The following is a 22,850-nucleotide window of genomic DNA, read 5'->3' as shown; positions in this document are numbered from 1 at the left end:
GACCAGGGAAAGTATGGAAGGCAATCCCAAGGAGAGCTTGTCTAAACCAAGGTCTCTGACATTTTCCCTGCCCTATGGCAATTTCATGGTACCTTCCCTTTACAACCGGGTCTAAAACCAAAAAGATATTTTGCGTTCACATTTGAAACTGGGTTGCAGTAACCAAAACAGAAAGGCTGTACCTCCACCCACAAGCGTCTGCTGTACAGAGCTACAGAATGTTCACTATACCACGGCCGTCAAGAAGTATTTGGATTCAAGTCACCAGTCCCCTGCAAATGATGGAAATTTATCAAGTGATGTAAATGCTGCTGTGCCTCATTTGGCTCATAATTAGATTATGCTGACACTTTAATGTGCATGCACGGGACATCTTAATAAAGATGTATTCCTGGAAAAAAAAAAAAGTAGTGATTTTAAACAAACAAAGACAACCGTAGGATGCTAGAGCCACGTGAAACAGCACATGATGGGTGCATGCCTGAGAGAGAAAAACTGGAAATGCCTCCCGTCTTCCTGAGATCTCAGGATGAGATGGAACCGAAGAAAGAGGGAACGAAGATGCCTCCAGCAGGCAGGGCGGTGTTTCCAATGTCAGAGCGGCAGGCAGAGTGCCTACAGGTGGCACCTCCAGGGTCCACATCAGTCAACGAGAGTGTACAAAACAAGCAACACGTGTCTAGGACCGTGCTGGGCGCTCCACGAGGAAAAAAAAAATCATGAGAAATAAATCCCACTTGTATAGAACTTCCACCAAAATCAAGGACACAAAAACCGAGGAAGACAATTCCTGAATGAGACTGCATGACACAACCCAACAGAGCCTGTCAACATTTCAACCTGTGAAATTGGGCCATAAATATAGACAACAGTCTCAGTGTAATTGGACAGTTAGACCAATAGTTTCTCATTCCATGGGCAAAACTGGTGCTTAATCAGGAGAATGTCTGATGTTCAATATCTTCTAATTATAAAAAAATCTCATTAGTCCTTACTGGAAAATGCTGTGCAGAAAGAAATTTGTTTTTTCTTTTTCTTTTTTTATTTTTTTATTAGCATCTAATATATTATTTGCCCCGGGGGTACAGGTCTGTGAATCATCAGGCTTACACATTTCACAGCACTCACCACAGCACATACCCTTCCCAGTGTCCATAACCCAGCCACCCTATCCCTCCCCCACTCCCCTTTTTTTTCTAACTTAACTTCCACATGAGCTAAAGCTTATATATATGAAAGAAACATGCCCCCCCAAAATCCCAAAAGCCCCAATAGCCTTTTTGGGGTTTTCATGTTCATTATATAAGCGTTGACCCTCTGGTATTACCAGCAGTTCCCAGAAAAAGGCAAAAATCTCCCCATCCCCATTTCTGTTTAAGACTGATAAAGATCACTTTTCTCCTTGTGTAATAATAGCCTCTGCTGATAATTGACTCTTGTTGTCCACATTACTTGCATTTTTTTTCAAGTTGAAAGCAAGGAAATACACACCTTTGCACAGATAAGCCATGGTATTTTTTACTTCTCCCTTCTCTGTCCTTTTCTCAGGACTCCCATGAAAGGAGGACTAATTTTCTTTGCAATCACAAGAGGAAGGGCTTACATTTTCTCATTTTGTATGCTAATCTTGAAAAAGAAACTATTGTTTACCATTTCTAACCTTGAAAAAGAAACTACATCTAAAGGCCCTCGCTGCTTCTCCCCCTCCCATCGTCTCCTGCCATTTTTCCTGACACGTGATGGCGTCACATATTTCTGATCTGGGAAGAAATAGTTTCATAACAACCTACATCCCCACGAGATGACATAGGGAGACTACACATACCAGTCTGCCTGGGACAGTCCTTCTCTTTGTCATCCTGGCATAATTATTAATAAGTTCCCTTTTACTCTCTAGTTCGTCCGCAGGTGACTGATGAATTATATGGTTTACCTTTATTATCTAATCTATTAAAGAAATAATGTCATTCCTGTCCCAGAAAAGCATATATCTAAGTGTACAGAACATGAATAAAAATTTTCACACCTGCTCTGGTATAAACAATTCCCTTCAAGTTAATTTATTTGGTTGACTGACTTTTTGCCCATACATGCCTTATTCCTAATTTGAGGTATAGGCATATGTGGTGGCTTGTCTCTGTAGCCAGATTCCCAGCAAACTCCCTCCACACTCAGAAAATTGTGTATATGCAGAAATCTAGAGTGTGGCAAACTAAGTACCAAAAATAGGCAGCAAGGCTTCACTCGTCTAAGGATTATGCCATGGAGTTCTCGTTCTTCTCACAGATAGTAAATCCGATTCATCATCGCAATAATCACAGGCCCCAAAGGGAGGTGATTTTGTCAGACTTCCTGACCCTAGGAAGGATTCTACTTACATAACTTCAGAACAATGGCTGCCGTGACTCCTCCTTTGATGCCAAGCAAGGCTAAAAGTACTTCCCAAAGACAATGGAATCACTTTGGAATCTTCCAAAAGTAAAGTTCTGATCGTGCCAAAGAACTTGGTGATCTAGCAATGAGGGCTCTGTCCTGTTGCTTCACTTTGCTTTAAGCCAGACTCACCGTAAAGATTTGTCTCCTCACCCTTGGTTCATGCGGCCGTTTCTCGAGCATACTCCCCACTGCAGCGTCAGAAGCCTGAGCAACAAGCAGATGAAAACAGGAAGAGACAAGAGAAGAAAAATCCGTATTCTCTGAAACCCTTCCCTCGTGATTCCGTCTCTTGGTGTGAATCCAAGTTGAATTATGACTGAAGTTGTCCACGCTTTTTTCCCTTCACATTGAACCTTGCTGATTATAAATAAACAATTTATGAGGTACAACATGTCTGTGCTCCCTTGCAGTAAGACATCACTCAAATGTAGGATCGTAAAAGTGTCAGGGATCCGTATGGTGTAATGTGCCTTATGGTAGCACCTCTTTAGAACACAGATTCCTCTGGAATTTCTTCAGAAAGCTCACAGGATCATTTCTTCTTTCCAGAAATGAGGAAGAGGTAACCCGTATTAAGCACTGAGTATCGCCACAAAGGTAGCGATCAGTGGTAACCACCAGCCAGCCAGAGCATAATGGAGGAGCAAAGTGGTTTTTAGTACTATACTTGAAAGGAAATTATACCTCGTAACCAATCAAAAGCAGACAGCTGTGTTTCTCACATCTATGGCTTTTATCCGACAGTTTTGTTGCTCATTGCTCATTGGGAAATTCTTTCGTGGTTCAGTATGATAATGCACATTTAACTGATGGCTGATCACCGATGTGTGGTTGTAGTTCTAAAGTAACGGTTTTTCTGCGGCTTTTTCCGTGTCATCGGTGAGCAAGGGCTGTCATTGGCGCTGTCTCTCCTCCTAACACGAGAGCCACTTGGAAAGATGGGGGTAGTGTAAAAATATGATCCGCCTGGCGCAGGACTTGAGACTCTAAATGGAAACTGATGGCGGGATCCACATCACACAGGGTGGACACACAACTTCCAGAGCTCGGAAGCCTTTTGCAAGTGTTTCGACTTCAATCTTTCAGGCTCCGGTCTCCCTTGCCAATGTGATCAAACATCTGATACGGTCCAGCTGGAAATGTCAATAGGTTTCAGAAAGGTTCTGAGGCATCATGGATGCCATAGCCGTAGGCAGCCCGTCAGCGATCGTGAAAGGCCACCTTGCCTTCCCAGACAACCTCTGCACATCTGAGTGCCGCTCGACCAAGGCCTGGCCTCAGTGGCTTTAATGTTCTTAACAAACGTTCTCTGGTGCGCTCTCTTATTTTAGTGAAATATTAAAAGGAGATGATACGTAAATGTTAAGACACTTTTGTCAATGACTTTAGCATTAGAATCGCGAAAGATTAGGGAAAACTTTAATAACATTATCATTTAAAATGTCCTCCACGATACTATGAAGGTTAATTTCCAGTGCTTTTTTCCCATGGGAAAACCATTATTGCTGGCCTTCGTATAATCTATGATATGCTTTAATCTGCGGAGAAATAAATGCCTTTCAGCTGGAGCTCTAGTATAGCACATTATGCGTCACTTTGCAGTTAAAATATATTGATCAAGGGGATCGATCATTCCGGTGAAGCTGTGTTTGCCGTTTTTAATATGTGCGTTTTAATTGGGAAATCTAGTCTACTTTGGGGGAGCTTTTAAACAATTATGCTAATATTTATATTTCTAACAGGTCCCTTTTAATAAAGAAAGTTACCATGACATGAGTTAAGAAATAAAACTAGTGAAATAGATAGGTTGGGGACACATTTTTCCCATGTATTTTAGAAATGAGATCCAATCTTATGCCTTATACCTTAATTTCATTCAATAGTTTAAAACTTCATGCTCCTGGAATCAGACAGAGGACAGTGGCGGGGGAGGGCGGCTCGAGGGGAACAGGGGAGGATGTGGGAAGTAAACTCTAAAATCAGTCCTTGACTGTAAGTTCTTTAGTATGTCAAAGCATTTTGTTGGTAACACAAGTCAACAATGCAACCCAAATAACGTTCATGAATAAATATGAGACCACGAGGGCTGCAGTAAACCGAATGTAATTGCTGGATGGCAAGCAGGTCCTAGTGAGATTATGATAATATAAAATGTCAGTTTTTACAGCTAATGGAAGTCGTTAGAAGGTAGGAGCCTTCTATCTAATACATCTGTATCTTTCTGATGAAAGGGTATTTCCCCATTTATAATTTTATAATCCTACGCAGTCACACTATACATGGGGGGGGGTTAAGAAATAACAATTCTGGAGAACTAATTTCCCTTTACTGCAAAAACACAGATTACCTGCAGGGATGATCATTCTGCCCTCAACGAGAGAGGGTACAGTGTGCTATGCAGGGTATGGTCAGAAACACCTGTCAAACCCAGAAGTCTGGAGACACTCAGTCTCATCATCACCCTGAAAAAGCTTTTATTTCATTTTTGTTTTTAAAGAGTGGAGAACTCTTTATATGAAACAAAGTTCAATAAGAAAGCAATCAGAATTTGGTCTTACTTTAATTTTTATTAATGTAATAAAATACACACTTTTATAGTGCCTCATATATCTATCACAGTCTCTTCACAGGATTTTATGTTCATGCCCACCAATTTTTATGTTATATGTAGCAGAGATCACATCAAAATCCTCATGAAGGATCTGTATTGCTAACAGTAAACCAGTATAACTCAAATACTTCTAAATCACTTCAACTCTCCAAGTAATTGGAAGTAGCAAAGTATGTGGACTGATGGACACAAGTCAACACACTCATTGATTGAATTTTCCACTTTTTATCTTAGTACTCAATGACACGATCTCTTAACCTGATTTTAAAGACCTCTATTTATTTTGAGCATAGCTCAACTTCTGGATTGACTTTACTTCTCAATAAGCATTTTTATAATGAGAACCAAAGCTTAATTTTTGAAAAGGAGGATCTTTTTTTTTCTCATTGTGATCTAAAAGGATTCGGATCTTTCTATTTTGCGTGCATATAAAAGAAATACATTTACAGACCTGTAAATATACATAAAACAGGGTGTTTCCTGTCCACTGATGTCCATGGAATTTTAGGGAAACAAAATCATTAAATTGGAGCACCAAAGGTTGGGGGTGAGTTATAAGAGCAACAACAAAAAAAGTTAAAGATGAATTTTAAAATGCCATAAATGAATTTCAATTTTAATTCCCCATTTTCCCATCCAGAACAAGTGCCACCAAGGACCAGTTTTCGAATGGATTCCTCTGGCAAGTATTCTTCAGAACCCACAGTCCTGTGAATGAAACGTCTTCCATTCTGTGTAACAAATCATTCTTCGGAGTAGTATCAGCTTATTAGCATAAAATCACTGTGCTAATTCGATTCACCCACATACACACATATTTAAGATAGAAAGCAAGTCTCATCAAGTTGGGTCTACTTGGCTGCCAAGAAAACAACCAAAAGAGAAGGGAAAAAGTCATTCTCATTAATTACTTTCATAAACTTGCTTTAGGAAAAGACTAGGCTAAAAAACCAGATGCCAATGAAAGTAACCACACGGACTAGGTCCATGATGCCTGATACAGTAGCTTCTGGCCACATGTAAGCTAGCTGGCAGTGGAAATGATGGCTACTCTGAACTGAGATTGGCTTAAGATGTATGTAAAGTCCCTACTGGATTTCCCAGACTTCATACAAAAAAGAAATAGAAACGTATAATAGCTCACTAGTTTTTTTATATTGATGAATGCTTAAATAATATTTTGGATATACCAGCTTAAAATCCACTCTTCAAGTTGATTGGACTTATTTCTTTTTGCTTTTTAAAATGGGCTGCTGGAAAATTTTAAATTACTTATGTAGCTTACATTTTATTTATACTGGACCCTGCTGGACTAGATAAATAGAAATAAGCTAGAGTATCTCAAGAGATTTGCAATTTAGATGTTTCCAAAGAACTTACTAGAAATTTTGCTGATGTGGAATGAAATGACTTTTATGTTAACTAAATACCTATGTCAGATTAATTGTTTTAAACCACGCCTCTTACAAAATGCAACAGTTCAGTGGTATTTTAAGTTAGAATAGAGTATCATAGTTCAAAAGCTTTCAGTAAGAATCAGTTAATTTACTTAAAAGGAAAAACATTTTTTTTTTTGACCTAAGAGTTCTGAAAATACCAATTTTGGTTTAGGCTTAAATATTTAATGTTATTACAAAAATGAAGGAGGAAAAGGAAGATTCAGATTTTTTTTTTTACTTTTAGAAAGTGCTTTGAACAGCTGCTTAGAACACTGGACTGAAAGCCAGAACACTGAAACAATTGCATAAAAGCATGTTTCATAATAATAGTACTATTTCAGGTCTGTGGGCTCACAGCACACATCTCTAGAGTGTTTCCATGATGACAGCTCATTATCCATCTCAGCATGTTCTAACACCCCTTGGAGAATATATGTGCTTGAGATCATTTCATTCTGTAAGTTTCCATGTCATTTTTTTTGGATATGTAGAAAATATAGAAGATATTGCTTAGCATTTTGTCCTCCAGTAATGTATAAAGTATTTGTTTAGCTTGGTCTGAAAATTTTTAAGCTATGACTATTTTATACATTGAGTGTGAAATCCTTATAATTTTAAAAGAGTATCTTATGCCCAGAAGGAAAATGAGACCTAGTAACTACAGTTGCAAAATGAAAGTAGGATTTAATTTGAGATTCTAAATCTCTATTTATTGGCCACAGCAAGCCCATTTCTTGAAAATCTCAGCTTCTGAATATACTTTATTTAAAAACAAAAGAAGCAAGAGAAAACCCGCCTAAGAGCATAGATTACCTTGATATATCTGCACAAGACTTTTGCATTTCAAAAAATATACGTTAGTTAAAAGAGAAAAGTTATGATAATGGATTGCATATATTATACCACTATGTAGTCCAGATTTTCAGGAAAAGAACCAGTCCAAATGTTTGATTAAATGTCCACACAGGTATCAAAATATTCTGGAAAATCATCACTACATCCAAAATAAGTAGATCTCCCATACTTCTTCTCACATTTATAAAATGTCCTTTATCAAATTATGTGTCATGATTTTTTACTCAGATGTATTTATCATAATTACAAGTTATCTGTTAACTTTAGCTGCCTATGATGCTTAAGTACAGAGGCAAAATTGTTAGTAGGAAGTCCTAAACCATGTAATTATGAAGAGAAGTGATAAGTCCACCATAGAATAATGCTGTGGTTTATCAGGTATACTAGATTGGGGAGTATCTTAAAGCAATTAAAGTCAAGAAACATTTATTTAGCAACTTCTACAGGCTGTGCATAATAAAATACTATAGATGATAAAGATAATTACGCTATCATCAAGGAAGAATGCTAGTGAGAAACAATGCATCTGTAGCCAGGACTTTTGAATGGACACCTTCACCCAAAGCCAAAAGAGCCAGGATACAGAGTATCACAGAAACCAAGAGCAGAAATCACTTTGAGGAGAACTTCCCTTGTTTAGAAGCAGAAGATATCAGGGGTCATTAAGGGTGTGTCAACAATGTCAAATGAGGCACAGAAATCAATCAGAATGCGGAAAGGGAAAATGACCATTTGATGTGGTCATTAGGATGCAATCAGTGACCTTAAAGGGGGTCACTTTCAGAAATGCTGACACAGCAGAAGCCAGACTGGCAGGAGTTAAGTCACAGATGAGAGACTGAGGATGGGGAAACGAAGGCCCTACTCGTCCAAGACAGGATGTACAGGATGGGGAGTACAAGGGGATATTTGGTATGGAGAAATCTGAGTCTATTTGAAGGCTGAGGGAGAAAACCACAGAGAGTGGGATTTGGCTTCTATATAACTAAAACGTGTCTGGCCACATTCATATTAACAAAGGTATACAGGGGAAAAGTAAAGAGAAGGTGTTCTTTTAAAGCAAAAATATATTAGTTACCTGTCTGGTAATACTAGATTCAAGGAATAGAAACCATTTAATTCCTACTTAACTCATTCTGTATCTGGAGTGCACTGAAAGTTCAGAAACCAGGGGCATATTTAATAACCACCTTTGATTCCTGATTCTTTCCTCAATCTCTTTCCTAGATCTCTTTACGAGGAAAAGCCAAATAACTAATGCTCTTTCCAGCAGGAAAAATTGAATGAATTCATTCTCTGTGCCAAACTGATAATAAGCCCATGGTACTTACATTTTAATTAAAACATGAAAAGGGATTCAAGTACCAAAATTTAATTGACATGTTTGCAGCATCCCTTGTGCCAAATTAATCCATAAATGCTGTTCTTTGCATTTCTGAAGCTTGAATCCATTCATAAAATTAATCAGTTGTGTTCAGTGACTCACCCTTTTCCCTAAAACTGTGCACAAAGTCACGTCTTTCCAAATCTAGACCAAGGATACATACAGCATGTGAAGCTTCTGGCGTCTTAGTACAAAACAAGAAGCAGCTTTTGAAATTCTGCTTTTCTCTCTTATGAGGGAGGTTGTCCTTACACCTGGATGTGGCCACCATTTGCTCCTTTTAGCACTACTGGTTTTTTCAGTATTAGTGGGAGCCCAGCATAAATGAGAATTTATAAATCCCATCCTGGTAATTTGCCACAGTGCTCATGGAAAGTCTCATCTGGGACGGATGTCTTAAGACGATTTCATTCATAATGCCTGAGGATCCTGGGGCCCAACTTCTAAGGCAGAAGCAGCAGGGGTCAGGAATGGCCATTGAAACACAAATCCAGAGTGTTCTGCCTCTCCTTAGTCCAAGCAATGCCTGAGAATATCCCTGACAGTTCTGTGAGAAAAGAAGGTGAACAAAGAGCGTGGACAGAGAATAAACAAGAACGCAGAAAACGACAACAACAGCAAAAAAGGATGTTGGTGGGGGCCCGGTCGGGTGACGTCCAAAGTGATTCAGGTTCCACTAGTGTTCACCAGACTCTTTCATCAAACACCCTTCCAGGTGCATGGTTAGGGAGCCGACAGGAGAGAGAGGTGGTGATTGTTCAATTCTGTCATGGTGCGGTGAAGAGCTGGCCCTTAGATTTCTTTGCTCTGTGTTTGTGCATTAACAGAGGAAGAGACAAAGTATGATCTGGTAATTTTCCACGTGTCATCAGTCAGGGCTCCTGGGTGGCTCCGTGGGTTAAGTGTCTGACTTCAGTTCGGGTCATGATCTCAGGGTCTTGGAATTGAGCCTCATGGGTCAGACTCCCTGCTCAGTGAGGAATCTGCCCCTCCCCTGACCCCCAGCTTGTGCTTGCTCTCTCTCTCTCTCTCTTCCTCTCAAATGAAAAAATCTGTAAGAAAAATAAAAATAAAAACAAAGTGTCATCAAGCCAGAAGAGTAGCTAAAGGAAAGTATCAGAAACATCATAATCTTATGAGAGCTAACAAAGCGGGGAGTAATATGTCTCAGCTTTGTTCATATAATTTTGGTCATTTTTTAAAAAGATTTTATTTATTCGACAGAGAGAGCACAGGCAGGGGGAGCGGCAGGCAGAGGAAGAAGCAGACTCTCCGCTGAGCGGGGAGCCTGATGCAGGACTTGATCCCAGGACCCTGGGATCATGACCTGAGCGGAATGCAGACGCTTAACCAACTGAGCCACCCAGGCATCCCAATTGTAGTTATTTTTTAAAACCAGACTCAAAAGTTTGGGGGAAGTTAGGGGAAGAAACCAAAGAAAAATCATTCTTCTGAAAGTTCTTATTTTCCCTAAAAGAAAAAAAAAAAAGAAAAGAAAGAAAAAAAATACTACTGCCTTAAGGCACAATCTATCATTTAAATTTTTTTCCAGTTGACTATGTCTCTAAAGTTTCCATGCCCTAAAGCCTCTGAGTCTATGTTCAAAATTAACAAGGAAATTTTTAAAAGTCATGTGTGCTGCTGGCATCCTTCTCTAATAGCTCTCTCTTTGCCTCTCTCAACTTGTTCTTGTACCATGTGGCTAGCCATCTCTGCCTGGAAGAATGGAGGGTGAATATGGCATGGTTGGCACACATCACCCTACATTTGAAATCAAAAGAGTGGCCAGACCATTGCCAGGAGATCATAATGTCACCGAACTGCACAAAATGAACAGGGGGATGAGGACAAATGCCCCACTCACATCTTTTTTTCAAAGTTAAATAAAATTAACCAACCAGGATCTGTATTCTTTCTATTAAAAATGAGAGTCCCGAGTCACTCATTAAGGAAATGCTTTCCAGTTTCTCTGGGAATTGCAGCATTCTCTGACACAAGACAAACCCCCCTTTTACTTTGGCACATTTCAAAATTCTGTTACTGAGATTCTCATAATTTCAGCATTCTCTTAGGGCAAAGTTTTATTTAGCAAATAAAATGGATTGCAGAGTAAACTTTTAGAGTTCCCCCATGTAATATGGATTGATGCTGAAGCCATTGGAAGAACAGTTTCCCACTGGCCTTACTCACCAGTGATGCAAAAATGCGAATATTTATAGGAGTAGATGGAAAGTTCTGGTTATACATATGCTCGTACTATCATTTTAAGTGTCAGAAGTATATTCTCTCTTTGTATTTTTTATGGTCTCTATGTATTTTATATATGGCCTAGAGTCCTCTAAGCTTAAAGTAACCTTAAGAAGAGATTGCTGTGAGCAGTAGAATCATAAACAACTTCTACAGATTTGTAAGTGCTTGGGCATTATCTGTCATCTTCCCATCTCCCCTTGCCTTTCCGCCTCCCCCAGGAGGAGTACCCGTGATTGCTATGATTTTATAGGGCTGTTGTATCTTCCTGGAGTTCCAGAGCCCCAAAGGAGCACACACTCCCAATGTGTGATTTCATACATGATGTTATAGACCCCAGGAATGAACTGAGTTCAAAAGCCAATTGTGACTCATAGAGTAAGGGCAAAGTTTTCATCTTCCTTTTACCACCCAGCTGAATTCTTCCAAGTTCTCATCTTTCAAATATGAACGGTAATACAATTTATAAAGAATGACTAATGAATGTGGAAATCCAGTTGGTTAGTCTTCTCTGAGTTCTCTACTAGTCATTGAATGGAAAGGTCTTCGGTTATATGTGCATGCGCTCATGAAAGGCCATGAATGGTTATGGATTCTTACACATTATATACATATATTCCAGTGTACTTTTGTGCTTGACTAGTTTTATTTTGTCTTTTGAGAACAGTAACACATAATCAGCTGATGCCTATATTTCAGAAATGAATGAGTTGTCTTCTGTATATCACTGGGAATGCACAGTCCATACTGGAGGGCTCCATGGCAAACCCAGTGTTATTGTGCCTTCTTTACTGGATCACTTCAGCAGCCCCACTTACTGAAGAGCCTGGGAAGGATTTGCCTGCCCAACATTCACTGAGTCTCTCCAACTAGGACTACTACTGTGTATCCAAATGGCTCAGACACATCTTCCTGTCCCGTTGAGGATCATTCTCTGAAATCCCATCTCAATTTCCAAAACCATCCCGTGGAAGCAATTTAATATTGCTTCTATAAATTCTAATGCCTCCTCTAAGCCATGAAGGCTTAGGATCACTAAATACTTCTTAAACAAAGGATGGCATTCATAAATATTTCCCAAAGTTGCTAACATTCAGTGGCATCCCAACAATGACCATGAAAGTATGCACAACTCAGGATGGAGACTTTACCCCTGTGAGAAGGATTCAAGGGTAATGGGTAAGCAAAAATCACATTCACCTTCAAAAGTCAAAAGAGGCCTTAGACTTTTCATGTATTTATCCTAGGATTGAAAAAACTGGCATCCAGCAGTCTCCCAGCTTATTTTTAACTACGTTTCTGTTCTTTCAGCTAACTGCAGGAAAGCATCCTTCTTCCAATTTATTTTAAATACGCTAGTAAACTCAGTAGTGACTTCCACATTGTAAAAGGTTTAGGGAGGTAAGCATTCACTTATCCAGGCAAATTTCTACCCCTAAGTTATGAAAAACCTAAAGGAGTTTGTCTGAAAATAAAAACTTCACTCAAACTCCCAATAGAGAAAAGTTCCAATTCTATTTTTTTCTAATTTTTACAATTCTAAAAAAGACAAATTCATTAGGCATAAATTTGTATCTCCCTCCTGCCCCCCCGACATACACGAAATGGGATGCATCAAGACATAAAGAGATATTTATAAATTCCTAGGCAGTACTCTACCAGGTAGTTCTAGGATGTCATCTTTTCTTTCATACTTCTGAAACAATCGTTCTAGTCGGAGTAAACATCCTCAAAGTGACAGCCAATCTTCTTGAGAGCAATCCAAATGCTTTCAGGAAAATAAAGAATTACAGAGGCATTGTGGGTTTTTTTTTTTTTTTTTAGTCAGGAAATTTGTATGTTATTTCTGCCTATGGTGATACCCTAGTAATGCTCTTGTTTGATCACTGTTAATCCAGAGACTACCTAATTTTGGAACTTTTTTGTTATTATTATTTTTTTTTTATCCTCTCTGCTCTCCACCAACTCTAACAGCACTCTCATTAATCACATCCACAAAATTAATTTATCATTGGTGTGTTCGGTTTCTCAGGGAGCGGGGAAAAGACAGGATTCATTACTCAATAGGCTCTCCTTTATGCCAGGTCCAGATTATAAGGAGCTGGATGTTCACCTTCGCAGGATGGAGTCTGGATTTGGCTTCAGAATTCTCGGGGGAGATGAGCCTGGGCAGCCTGTAAGTTGAAACCTCTTTATTTCCACATTGTGGGCTATAGACCGTGCATCATCAGGGGAGGTATCATTCACTCTCAACCCAAAAGAAAGTCTCTGAGGGCTCAAAAAAAAAAAGTTTGAGGTTTGTGTTCTTTTCTTGCTGTTTAAGGTCTCAAAACATGTCGGTGTTTCCATGACAACATATCGTCATAAATTAATGTCTATACATTAAGAGGGGACATTACTCTTTCTCAGAATGGATTGAATTCCTCTTGAATAGTTCAACTGTCTAATTGTATTGGACCCCTAGTCACTCTGGACAGTGACTCAAAGTAAAAACATGGTATGACAGAAGATAAAAGCCAGGGGCGCCTGGGTGGCTCAGTCATTAAGTGTCTGCCTTCAGCTCAGGTCATGATCCTGGGGTCCTGGGACTGAGCCCCACGTCAGGCTCCCTGCTTGGCGGGAAGCCTGCTTCTCCCTTTCCCACCCCCCCACCCCCGCCGCTTGTGTTCCTTCTCTCGCTGTGTCTCTCTCTGTCAAATAAATAAATAAAATCTTTAAAAAAAAAAAAAGAAGAAGAAGAAGATACAAGCCAAGGGGTGACTTGGACCAGCAGAATTTATGTACATTTGCAGTCAAAAGTGTGAGGGAGAGAGAACAGAGGGATAAACAGAAGTAAAATCAAGCTTAATGCTGCAAAATCTCAGCCAGATTCAAATGAAGGGATTACCACGAGAGGATGTTCACAAAGCGAACTTCAGTTGGCACAATATTGAGACTTTGGGAAGGACTCTGGAAAAATTAAACCTGTGTGTGCATGCACACACCCACCCCTCATTATACACCAGAGTCAAAGCATAAAATAATATACAGAAAACTCAGCGAAGCTAGATTTATGAGCATATATCAAAATATCAACCATAAAATACTCACTGTAAAGATGTATCTTAAATGGTACCCAGTGTGACTAAATCAGGTCCATGGAAAGTTTGAATAAATGACACCCCATCCCAGCTCATGCAAGGGATTTAAGCTGTAAGCCTCAGTTTCCTCACCTGTAAGATGAAGAACACAGTGGTTCTCTCTCAGAGAGAGAGCTTTAAGAATTCAAGATAACATATGCAAACCTCTTGGTATGGTGCCTGGATCCTATCAGGTGTTGAATGCAGGTTTATCCTCATCATCTCTTTTTTTGGTCAGCTGTTCCAGAAAATAAAGCTAGAACCAAAAATGAGCAAAAATCTTTAGGAGAAAAAAGTTAATCTAACAAATGAAAGGAATCTGTAAAAAATGAAGACTGAAAAAAAGTGAAGTTGATTGCCTTGGTAGACAGTGAGCTCCTTCCAAAGAGAAGTAAGCAGAACTGATGAGAACCTGACAGGAACCCCAGAGAGGTTCTTTGGCCCTTCAAGCAGAGCTGGACCAGATGATTGATGAGATCCCTTACTAGGAAAAATGTTGAGAAGCTGAGCTTAGACTCCAAGGATGAGGAAACTCCAGGAAAAAAGGCTTCTTTCCTAATTTGGGGGCCTAAAATTCAATATCCATTCAACCACAATATCACTAATTCCCAAGCTACCAGAGGTGTGAAAGTTCATTTACCATGGAGGGTTGTCTGGATTTCCCAACTAGCGCTTTGGGAGGGAAGAGTGCTAAGGTAAAATATAGGGCAAGTATTACTTTGGACTTAAATTTATCCAGAGACTAAATTAAAGGTCTCATGTCACGAGCAGAAGGAACAAATCTCAGTTATATTTTGCTCCGTTTCACAGACTTGTCCTCCTCTGTCTGCCACCTGATTCTGAGTTTTGTTTGATCAATGGGATTTAAAATTCTCCCTAAGCAGGGACTTCATCTTCCCCTTCTTATTCTCCATCAGTGGCTCCTTAACAGGAGGTTAAGGTCACAGTCCTCCAGACTGCCAGAAGAATATCCCTCACTTAAGACACTGCAAATTTGGGGGTCCCAAGGCCTCCTTCAGAATGGATAATTCACTAGGACAACTACTAGAACTCAGGAAAGTGCAGTACTTACTATTACAATTTTACACTGAAAGTGTACAAATTAGGGCCAACGAAAAGAAAAAGAAAAAGAAAAAAAAAAAAGGCCCATAGGACAAAGTCTGGAAGGCTTCCATCATCCTGAGACAAGTTATCCCTCCCAGCATCGATGCCAACCAGGGATGCTCACCCAAGTGTTGGTTTTCTGGACCCAAGTCCAGAGTTTTTACTGGGGTCTTACTGTGTGAGTATGAGTGACCAAGGCATTGAGGCGGTTGAGCTCAGTCTCCAGCCCCTCTCCTTCCCAGAGGGTCAGGGTGATGTCACAAGGTTCAAAGGCCCAACACTCTAATTATATGGCGTACCTGGTCCGCGTGCCCCGCCCCTCAGCACTGGGTGTGGCCGTTCCACCCTGAGTCATCTCCTTCGGGATAAACTATCAGGTACCCACCAGGAGTCTCCTCCTTAGCATAAACACTCAGGTGTGGTACAAGGGCCTCACAATGAATAAAGATACTCCTGTTCCAATGGTCTAGAGGTTACATTTCAGGAAAGGGCAGACCTCTCTTTGGGCTCAGGCTCAATTCTTTATTGTAAACCTATGTGTTTAAAAGATACTCCATGAAGGCAATAATGGCACATTCAGGTGATTTTCATCACCCTGTGGGGGATACTGAGACTCTTGTAGGGCATTTAAGGGTAAATTCATTCGACTACATTATGATGCCATAATGCTTCAAACGTAACAACCTAAGCAGTCTCCACCAGAAGGAGGAGGTTCCTATTTGTTCCAGAATGTACTAACTGACATACTTTTTCCCCCTTACCAAACTGTGACCTCCTTGAAGGCAACGACTGTGTTACAGCATTGTTTCTATCTTCTAAGCCCAGCACAGAGCCTGGCATATTAGAAATTTGCTAACTGGAATTGAAGAGAATCCTCTTCACCAAGCCCAAACTGTCACCTGAACCTCTCAGGGAAAAAAAAAAAAAGTAATAACCTGGTGTTTACATTTTTTGAGGCTTCTAGATGCTACAGGCTCTGTAGAATTTAAATGGCTTCCTCCTAGAATCAGGAATGGTGTCCTAGGAATCCTATAACATGTTTTGTTCAACCCAGTGTTTTAAAATTGTGGAACACCAATTAATTTCACATGTTTAAAATTCAGATTTCCATATCCTCTTGAAAAATAAATCTAGCAACATTTGGCTTATCTTTCTCATTGACAGCAACTGACCACAGCTAAGGGGTGGTCCCTTTTAAAATGAGCATGGCCACAGTTCCCAAGACCTCCTTGTACCTGCATTATTCCTTTAGTCTCCTGTGTTTGAGATTCCCATCCCAGAGAACTGGACTGAAAGATGAATATTTTGCACCAAAGGACTCTTCAACCAGGGCCAGATCATGGATTTTTACAACCCCTAAGCATAAATCAGGGTCCTTCCCTTAAATGATAAGGACAAATAAGATTAAACTATGACAAAAATATAAAAGAAGTGAAGTTCTAATTCTTCCCATGACGCTTACTTCAATACATTCTCTGAAATAGAAAATTCTTACATTGCTGGAACCCCTCTCCCCCAAATGCTCCTGCATTGTCCCTTTGGGGGTAAACTAGAACCACACTCAGGAAATACTGTCTTCACCAGTCTCTCCCTCCTCCCCCAGGGGCAGGAGGGACCGAGTGACTGTCCACAGGGAAGACGTGGTCTCAGCTGGCTCAAGAAGGGAGGGGACTGGCTGAAATTTGTCACCGAAGCAGTAATCTTGTGGCCCCAGTGGAACACATATTGCTCTAAATGAAGCTCAGGTGTGTGAATGCAGCCATAGTCACCACCTGGCCTCCTAGTCAGTGCACGGACCCCCAGATTCCCAGCCCTTCTGAACATTGGCTTTGACCCGGGGGGCCCTTCTCCCCTACAGAGGGCAGGCATCCAGTATCTCTGATAAGCCTCTTCAGATTACATGGATTGTTGGTTATACCTGTTGTGTTTGTTTAGACTTATTCTGGTTTATTCTTTCATTTGAATGATTTAAGACACACACAGTCTGCAAGTTACAATTTGGACACTTAAGCCATTTAAGTAGAAGCCTAAATCTTCCTAAAGCAAGCAAAGGCAGGAAGTAATGCCTTGAAGACCAGAACGTTGCACCTCAGAAAGACCATGTCAGGAAGAGTGAGCCTACTGTAAAGACCTCCCATGAGCCTTTCCTTCCTGCTTTCCTCCGTCGTAAGCCCAGAGATAATATATAAACAAAATGTGCTGGCCTCATTTAATTGCTGATGTGCTACAAAGGGAGAGTCTCATGAGGCAACTTGGTCCCCAACCACAGGAAGTCTCATAAATTACATCAAACAGGTTTCTGCCTCCATATATACGAAATGGTACTGACATCTCAGGGTGCGCTTTAAACATGACAACATAGCTTTCGGCAAATAATGAACAGCGGGACTCCAGCTCCAACAAAGCATACGGGCATTTTTCCTACCAGAGGAAATACTTTTCACAGTTAAATAACAATAGAAATAGAAAGAAATGAAAAATGGCCAGAAAGGAACAAAAATGGGATTTCCAGCTGTGAGCTGAAAAGAGATGGGAAGGCATCAAGGTAGAAAGATTTAGAAAATGCTGCAATGGAGAAAAACCGTTCATAGAAAGAAGAGGTAACGATAGACACATTTCTTGGTCGGCGAGTCTGTGCAAACTGGCGGGGAAGTTTCAGAAGGCAAGAGCCTGAAATCGGCTTGCCACCCTGTTAAGTTGTCCCAGGCCATAATTATTGTAGCTCAGACCTAACAGGGTTGGACTTGCATTAGGTAGAGCCGGAAAGAATTAAAGGAATTAAAAGGCTTGCACATATGATTTTGGTTTTCCTTTTTTTGTGTTAGCTTTTTCCCCTGGCTGACTGGGGTACTAGCCCCTTAAGTGTGAATTGCTAGTATTTCATATCAAATACTCTGTTTTGTTCCATGCCTTCCCAGCCTATGAGACAGAGTTGTGGTCATTGTGATTCTTTTCGTTTTTTGAGAAGGCGGTTGAAAAGCTAAGGCCATGATCCGTTGTTCCGGGAGTCAGGGAGCAGCAGGCTTTTTCTAGCTGTTTTGCCACAAAGTTCTTCCTTCAAGGCCAAAGCAGCAAGGACAAGATAAAGAACTTCTCCAAGAGCGATGAACAAACTGATGAGTGGGTCTACACAGGCTTAAGAATCCAGTGAGTCTAGAGGGAGGTGCGTGTGGAGCGAGGCCAGCGTTGGCGGGAAGGCTCAGTGGCCAGTGTAGCCCAGGGTCAGCAAGACCGGAAGGGATATGTAGCCTGATGGGTCAGAGAGCCCAGACCATGCACTTGGGAGGGATTGGGGGGTGGAAAGTGTCCCCCAACAGACCTGCAAAGTGACAGGCGTGGTGGGTCAGAGAGCTCAGGCCAGGCACCAGCAGGAGAGTCCTTCAGGGGACTTAGAAGGTGACCAGTGAGGACCACAGATCCTGTGGCCATTGGACCAAGTGTGAATACTCAGGACTTGCTACTCAGAGGGTGCTAGGGCCACAGACTGAAGCTTCCCACCTCTCCAGGGAGCTTGTCAAACATGTGGACTCTCGGGTTCCACCCCAGACCTGCAGTATCACACTCTTGGGGGGGGGGGGTGTAGTTCCCAATGCTGTGTTTTAAATGCTTTTTTTTTTTTTTTAAGATTTTATTTACTTATTTGTCAGAGAGAGAGAGCGAGCACAGGCAGAGGCAGAGGGAGAAGCAGGCTCCCTGCCAAGCAAGGAGCCCGATGTGGGACTCGATCCCAGGACGCTGGGATCATGACCTGAGCCGAAGGCAGCTGCTTAACCAACTGAGCCACCCAGGCGTCCCCCAACTCTGTGTTTTAATAAGCTCACCAGGTGGTTCACTTGTGCCCTAAAGCATTAGAACTCCTGGCTTAAAGGATCAGATGTCCTGAGGCATGTTCGCCATACTTTAAGCGAACAGGAGAGTGTATATGCATTGAAAAGGCAGTAGGAGTTGCAACAAGGAACCAAGGACCGTCTCATCTCTGCGGGGACCGTGGCAGGCAGGAACTAAACTCATAGAATAACTGGAGCATACAAGGCATACTCGAATTAAAAGGAGGGGGGAGGGAGGTGTTGTTGTTGTTGTTTTTCCTAAAAAGAGAAGATACATAAAATTAGCTCTGCAGCTACAGTGAAATACAATGCATGAGGGGGCAAAATGGCCAAAGCCTAAGGTAGGAAAGCTACGTGAGAGCTGGAAGGGAGCATGCGCGGTGAGCCTCTTCCCAGCGGAGACCACGGGTCCTGATGAATTCAGCAAATGCAGCTGCTGCATATGGCTAATGGGCACGCAGCTCGGTGCCTGCTACAGGCCACCACAGGCCACCACTCGGGGCTCAGTTCAGTCCCATTTAATAGTTATGTCAACTTTTGTTCGAAACAAGGTAGAGGATGGATTATTAATGTCATTACATAATAATGTCTATACATACCGGCATTGTGTAACACTGTATAAGAAACTGGGGTACTCTGCTGAATATACCACTTATTGGAAATAAGCACATGAGATTTGATCAAATGAACAGAATTTCAAAGAGTAAAGCTTCCACTTTTAAAAAAGTGTGTCAGGGGAACTTCAGTCTTTGCTCAAATGTCAGCTTCTCAACGGTGCCTCCTCTAACCAGCTCTCGCACGGCCTCGGGTCACGTGACTGACCCCCACCCGCCACCCGCCTCGCTCCCTTTTTTCCGCGGTGCATGCCTGCTAGCATACAACAGAACTGACTACACTCATTATTGTCTGACCACTAGACTAGGAGTTTTCTAAGGGCAGGGATCTGTATTTCTTGTTCACAGATGAATTCCTAACACCCAAAAGTACCCGTGGGTTCAATTAATATATGCTGAATAGATAAATTAATTAGTACTCCTATCACAGCAATGCAGCAGAAAAGCAGATGTTTTACTGGGATTTTTCTTTAACTGAGTGAAACTAGTTTAGGTGGTACTAGAACTAGTGTCACCTAATAACAAAGACGATAACTTCGAGAGCATCTGCATATCTTTGCTGCCTGCTTACAGCAAGGGAGGAATGGGAATTTTCGAAAGTGAAATTTGGGGCCAGGGGCAGGGGGTGGTGTTTTGTCTTTTTGGGTTTTTTTCCTTAGTGAAATTTTGTTTTTGCTATTTTTGTAGAGGGCCAAACTGCATCCATGCCGTTCTCAAATGTGACCTATATTTTGGTTCACTCTTCTCAGTGAGAGTCAGAACTATAGCTTCAAGTTGATAATTAACCGGCCAAGACGCTCACGAGCCATTTTCTTCTCTGTAACTAGCTATAAACTCTCTCACTAAAGCACATAGGAAGTCTAAAGGTTGAAGCATTTTGGGGGACTAACCCAGCTACATGCAGCTTTTCATGGGGCAGTGGAGAAACATAAACATTCATTTTAACTGGCTTTCACACAAAGCACTTAGCAAATCTTTGAAGGGCTCCTTAGCGGGTTCAGTCTTTTGAAGAAGAGATTGGAACATCTTTAGAAAGAAGCTCATAAATTCAGGTTGGCATGACAATAAGAGAAACGGAGAATGTCAGAAGCAGACCCAGCCGCTGTCCTGTAGGAAATGGGAGTGGAGCGTTGCAGGGAAAGAACCACACTGTACAGCTAATCTAAGGCAGGATATGGGAGGTTTTCCTTGTGATAGCAATAATGAACCACTCCTCAGAGCACCGATATTGTGTGGAAGCAAATCGAACCCCAGCCCACCCCCAGGAATAGAGACAAAGTAGGTGTAGTCATCAAGAATTGTCATTCCTGTGGATAAAGAAAGCTGTTCAGTGGGCCAAGGCTATGAGGTCTTCAGGAAAACAGAGCACTCTCTATCCTCTAATTCTGCATATACCTGAGAAGTCCTGGGCATTCACATCAAGTTGCCATGTTGACAGGCCACACCGAGCAGTGTGACCACGTATGAATCAGTCTGTTGTCACACCTGAGACACATAAGCCCGCGATCACGAGGGGGCAGCTCTGCAAATGAGCTGGGATCCACAGATCCAGAGTTTGAAGGAAATCATTGTGCCTGAAAGAAATCCATCTGTGAGCAAGGGATCCTTTTATAAAGAATTAAAACTTAGAGGATAGCCTCTGTAATACTATCAGGGTAAGAGTAACAACTGACTTCAGATGCTCTATAGCTAAGCCACTTGGCGAAAGAAATCGGATGGCCATTGCCCATGTGTTGGAAAAATTGTAGGTTAAACAGTGAAACTAAAATATTTAGTGCCATTGTTTTTTTCTCTGAGAAAGAAAAAAAAAGCCTCATTAATGGACACTAATCTGAGTGTTTCTAACGGAAAGTGGGAAGCCTTATGTTATGTCTTTCCTTACAGTCCCTGGTTCAGGGAATTAACACACACACATTTCCCAGATGTGTTCTTCCTCATTTCTTGGCATGAGAGTCACCTAAACATTTCAGAAGCATTTCAGGGGACAGGCAGAACTGGGAATGTCCTTTACACAAAGGACAGTGCTCCAAGGAAATATTCAAAGGAATAGAGCAAAAATCAGGAGGAGGTTTGACTGAGGCTTTTTAAAAGTCACCTGGCCTGAAGAGCCAACTGGGAGTTTTACTTCATTTTATTTTATTTTTTCCTTACCTCCAGCCTTGCAAGGCAAAGCAAAGTTAAAAAAAAAAAAAAAAATTGAATCGTTATCAGTTTCATAATATGCAGCCCCTAGATTCCCCTGACATTTTTTGAGCTCTCACTATGTGCCATGAGCAAAGTTAAATGCTTTACATGCATTATTTCATTCAGTTCTTTCAATAAGTCCATAAAGCAGCTCCCATGATTTTATTTCCCCATTTTGCAGATGAAGAAACTGAGGCTCACAGAGGTTAAGATTCGCCCAAGGCCCCACAAATAAGAAGTGGAGCCAAGATTCAGTCCCCAGCTCATTACATGCCCAGTGGCCAATAACATCAGAACATTTGGGGTTAGAATTTTCCTTAAGGGTGATAACTGGTGTGCCAGGAAGCAAGTGTCCCCCAGACCTCGTGGCCATCAGCAGCGAGTTCAAAACGTTCATTTCTCTAAAAGGAGTTAGCACCCTGGAAGAGTGGGAAAGGCCCCTCATTTTTCATTTTTCAAGTACATGCTCAGGTTTGGAGTAAGGGGTAGAATGTGGGAATAAAACCTTCCCCCAAGTCATACATACATATAAAGAAATTATATCTATATATGATCTCATTGTGTATAATTAGATTTATATATAAGGAAATTTTAATATTATCTATAACTATATTTACATAAAGAAATTACGTATATGTGAGCAAAAATAGTTGAAATGTAAATATGCTTTCCTTCTTACATTTCTCTAGATTTTGATTGGCGCCGTCATTGCCATGGGTTCAGCCGACAGAGACGGCCGCCTACACCCAGGAGACGAGCTTGTCTATGTCGACGGGATTCCAGTGGCTGGCAAGACCCACCGCTATGTCATCGACCTGATGCACCACGCAGCCCGAAACGGGCAGGTCAACCTCACTGTGAGAAGGAAGGTGCTATGTGGAGGTGTGTGGCTCAAGCCAGCAGGGAGGCTTGGGGGTCGGGTGGTGAAATGCTTTTGTGGGACATGGTAAGGACAGGGAGAACAAAATTTTAAACCAATTCCTATATTATACAAGGACAAAAGTCAACCTAGATCTTCCCCATGTGACCA

At 41.2% G+C, this 22,850-nt stretch overlaps 1 protein-coding gene across 3 annotated transcripts in view; it reads left to right on the top strand.

Moving 5' to 3' along the window:
• Positions 1-22,850, top strand: part of MAGI2 (membrane associated guanylate kinase, WW and PDZ domain containing 2) — a gene marked incomplete at its 3' end in the record, with an annotated part of 1,345,444 nt that overhangs the window by 1,156,382 nt on the left and 166,212 nt on the right. For 2 of the 3 annotated variants that reach the window (XM_080818051.1, XM_080818053.1), the window contains exons 13-15: positions 5,688-5,729; positions 13,057-13,148; positions 22,510-22,702. In XM_080818051.1, coding sequence (XP_080674177.1) covers positions 5,688-5,729; positions 13,057-13,148; positions 22,510-22,702 — 327 coding nt within the window. The remainder of the gene's footprint in view (positions 1-5,687; positions 5,730-13,056; positions 13,149-22,509; positions 22,703-22,850) is intronic. The other variant, XM_080818052.1, reaches the window with a different exon arrangement.

The sequence above is a fragment of the Martes martes genome, assembly GCF_963455335.1.
Source record: "Martes martes genome assembly, chromosome: 11".
Classification (NCBI taxonomy): domain Eukaryota; kingdom Metazoa; phylum Chordata; class Mammalia; order Carnivora; family Mustelidae; genus Martes; species Martes martes.
Note: the sequence above shows the minus strand (reverse complement) of the source record. Positions and strands in the feature narration are given on the sequence as shown.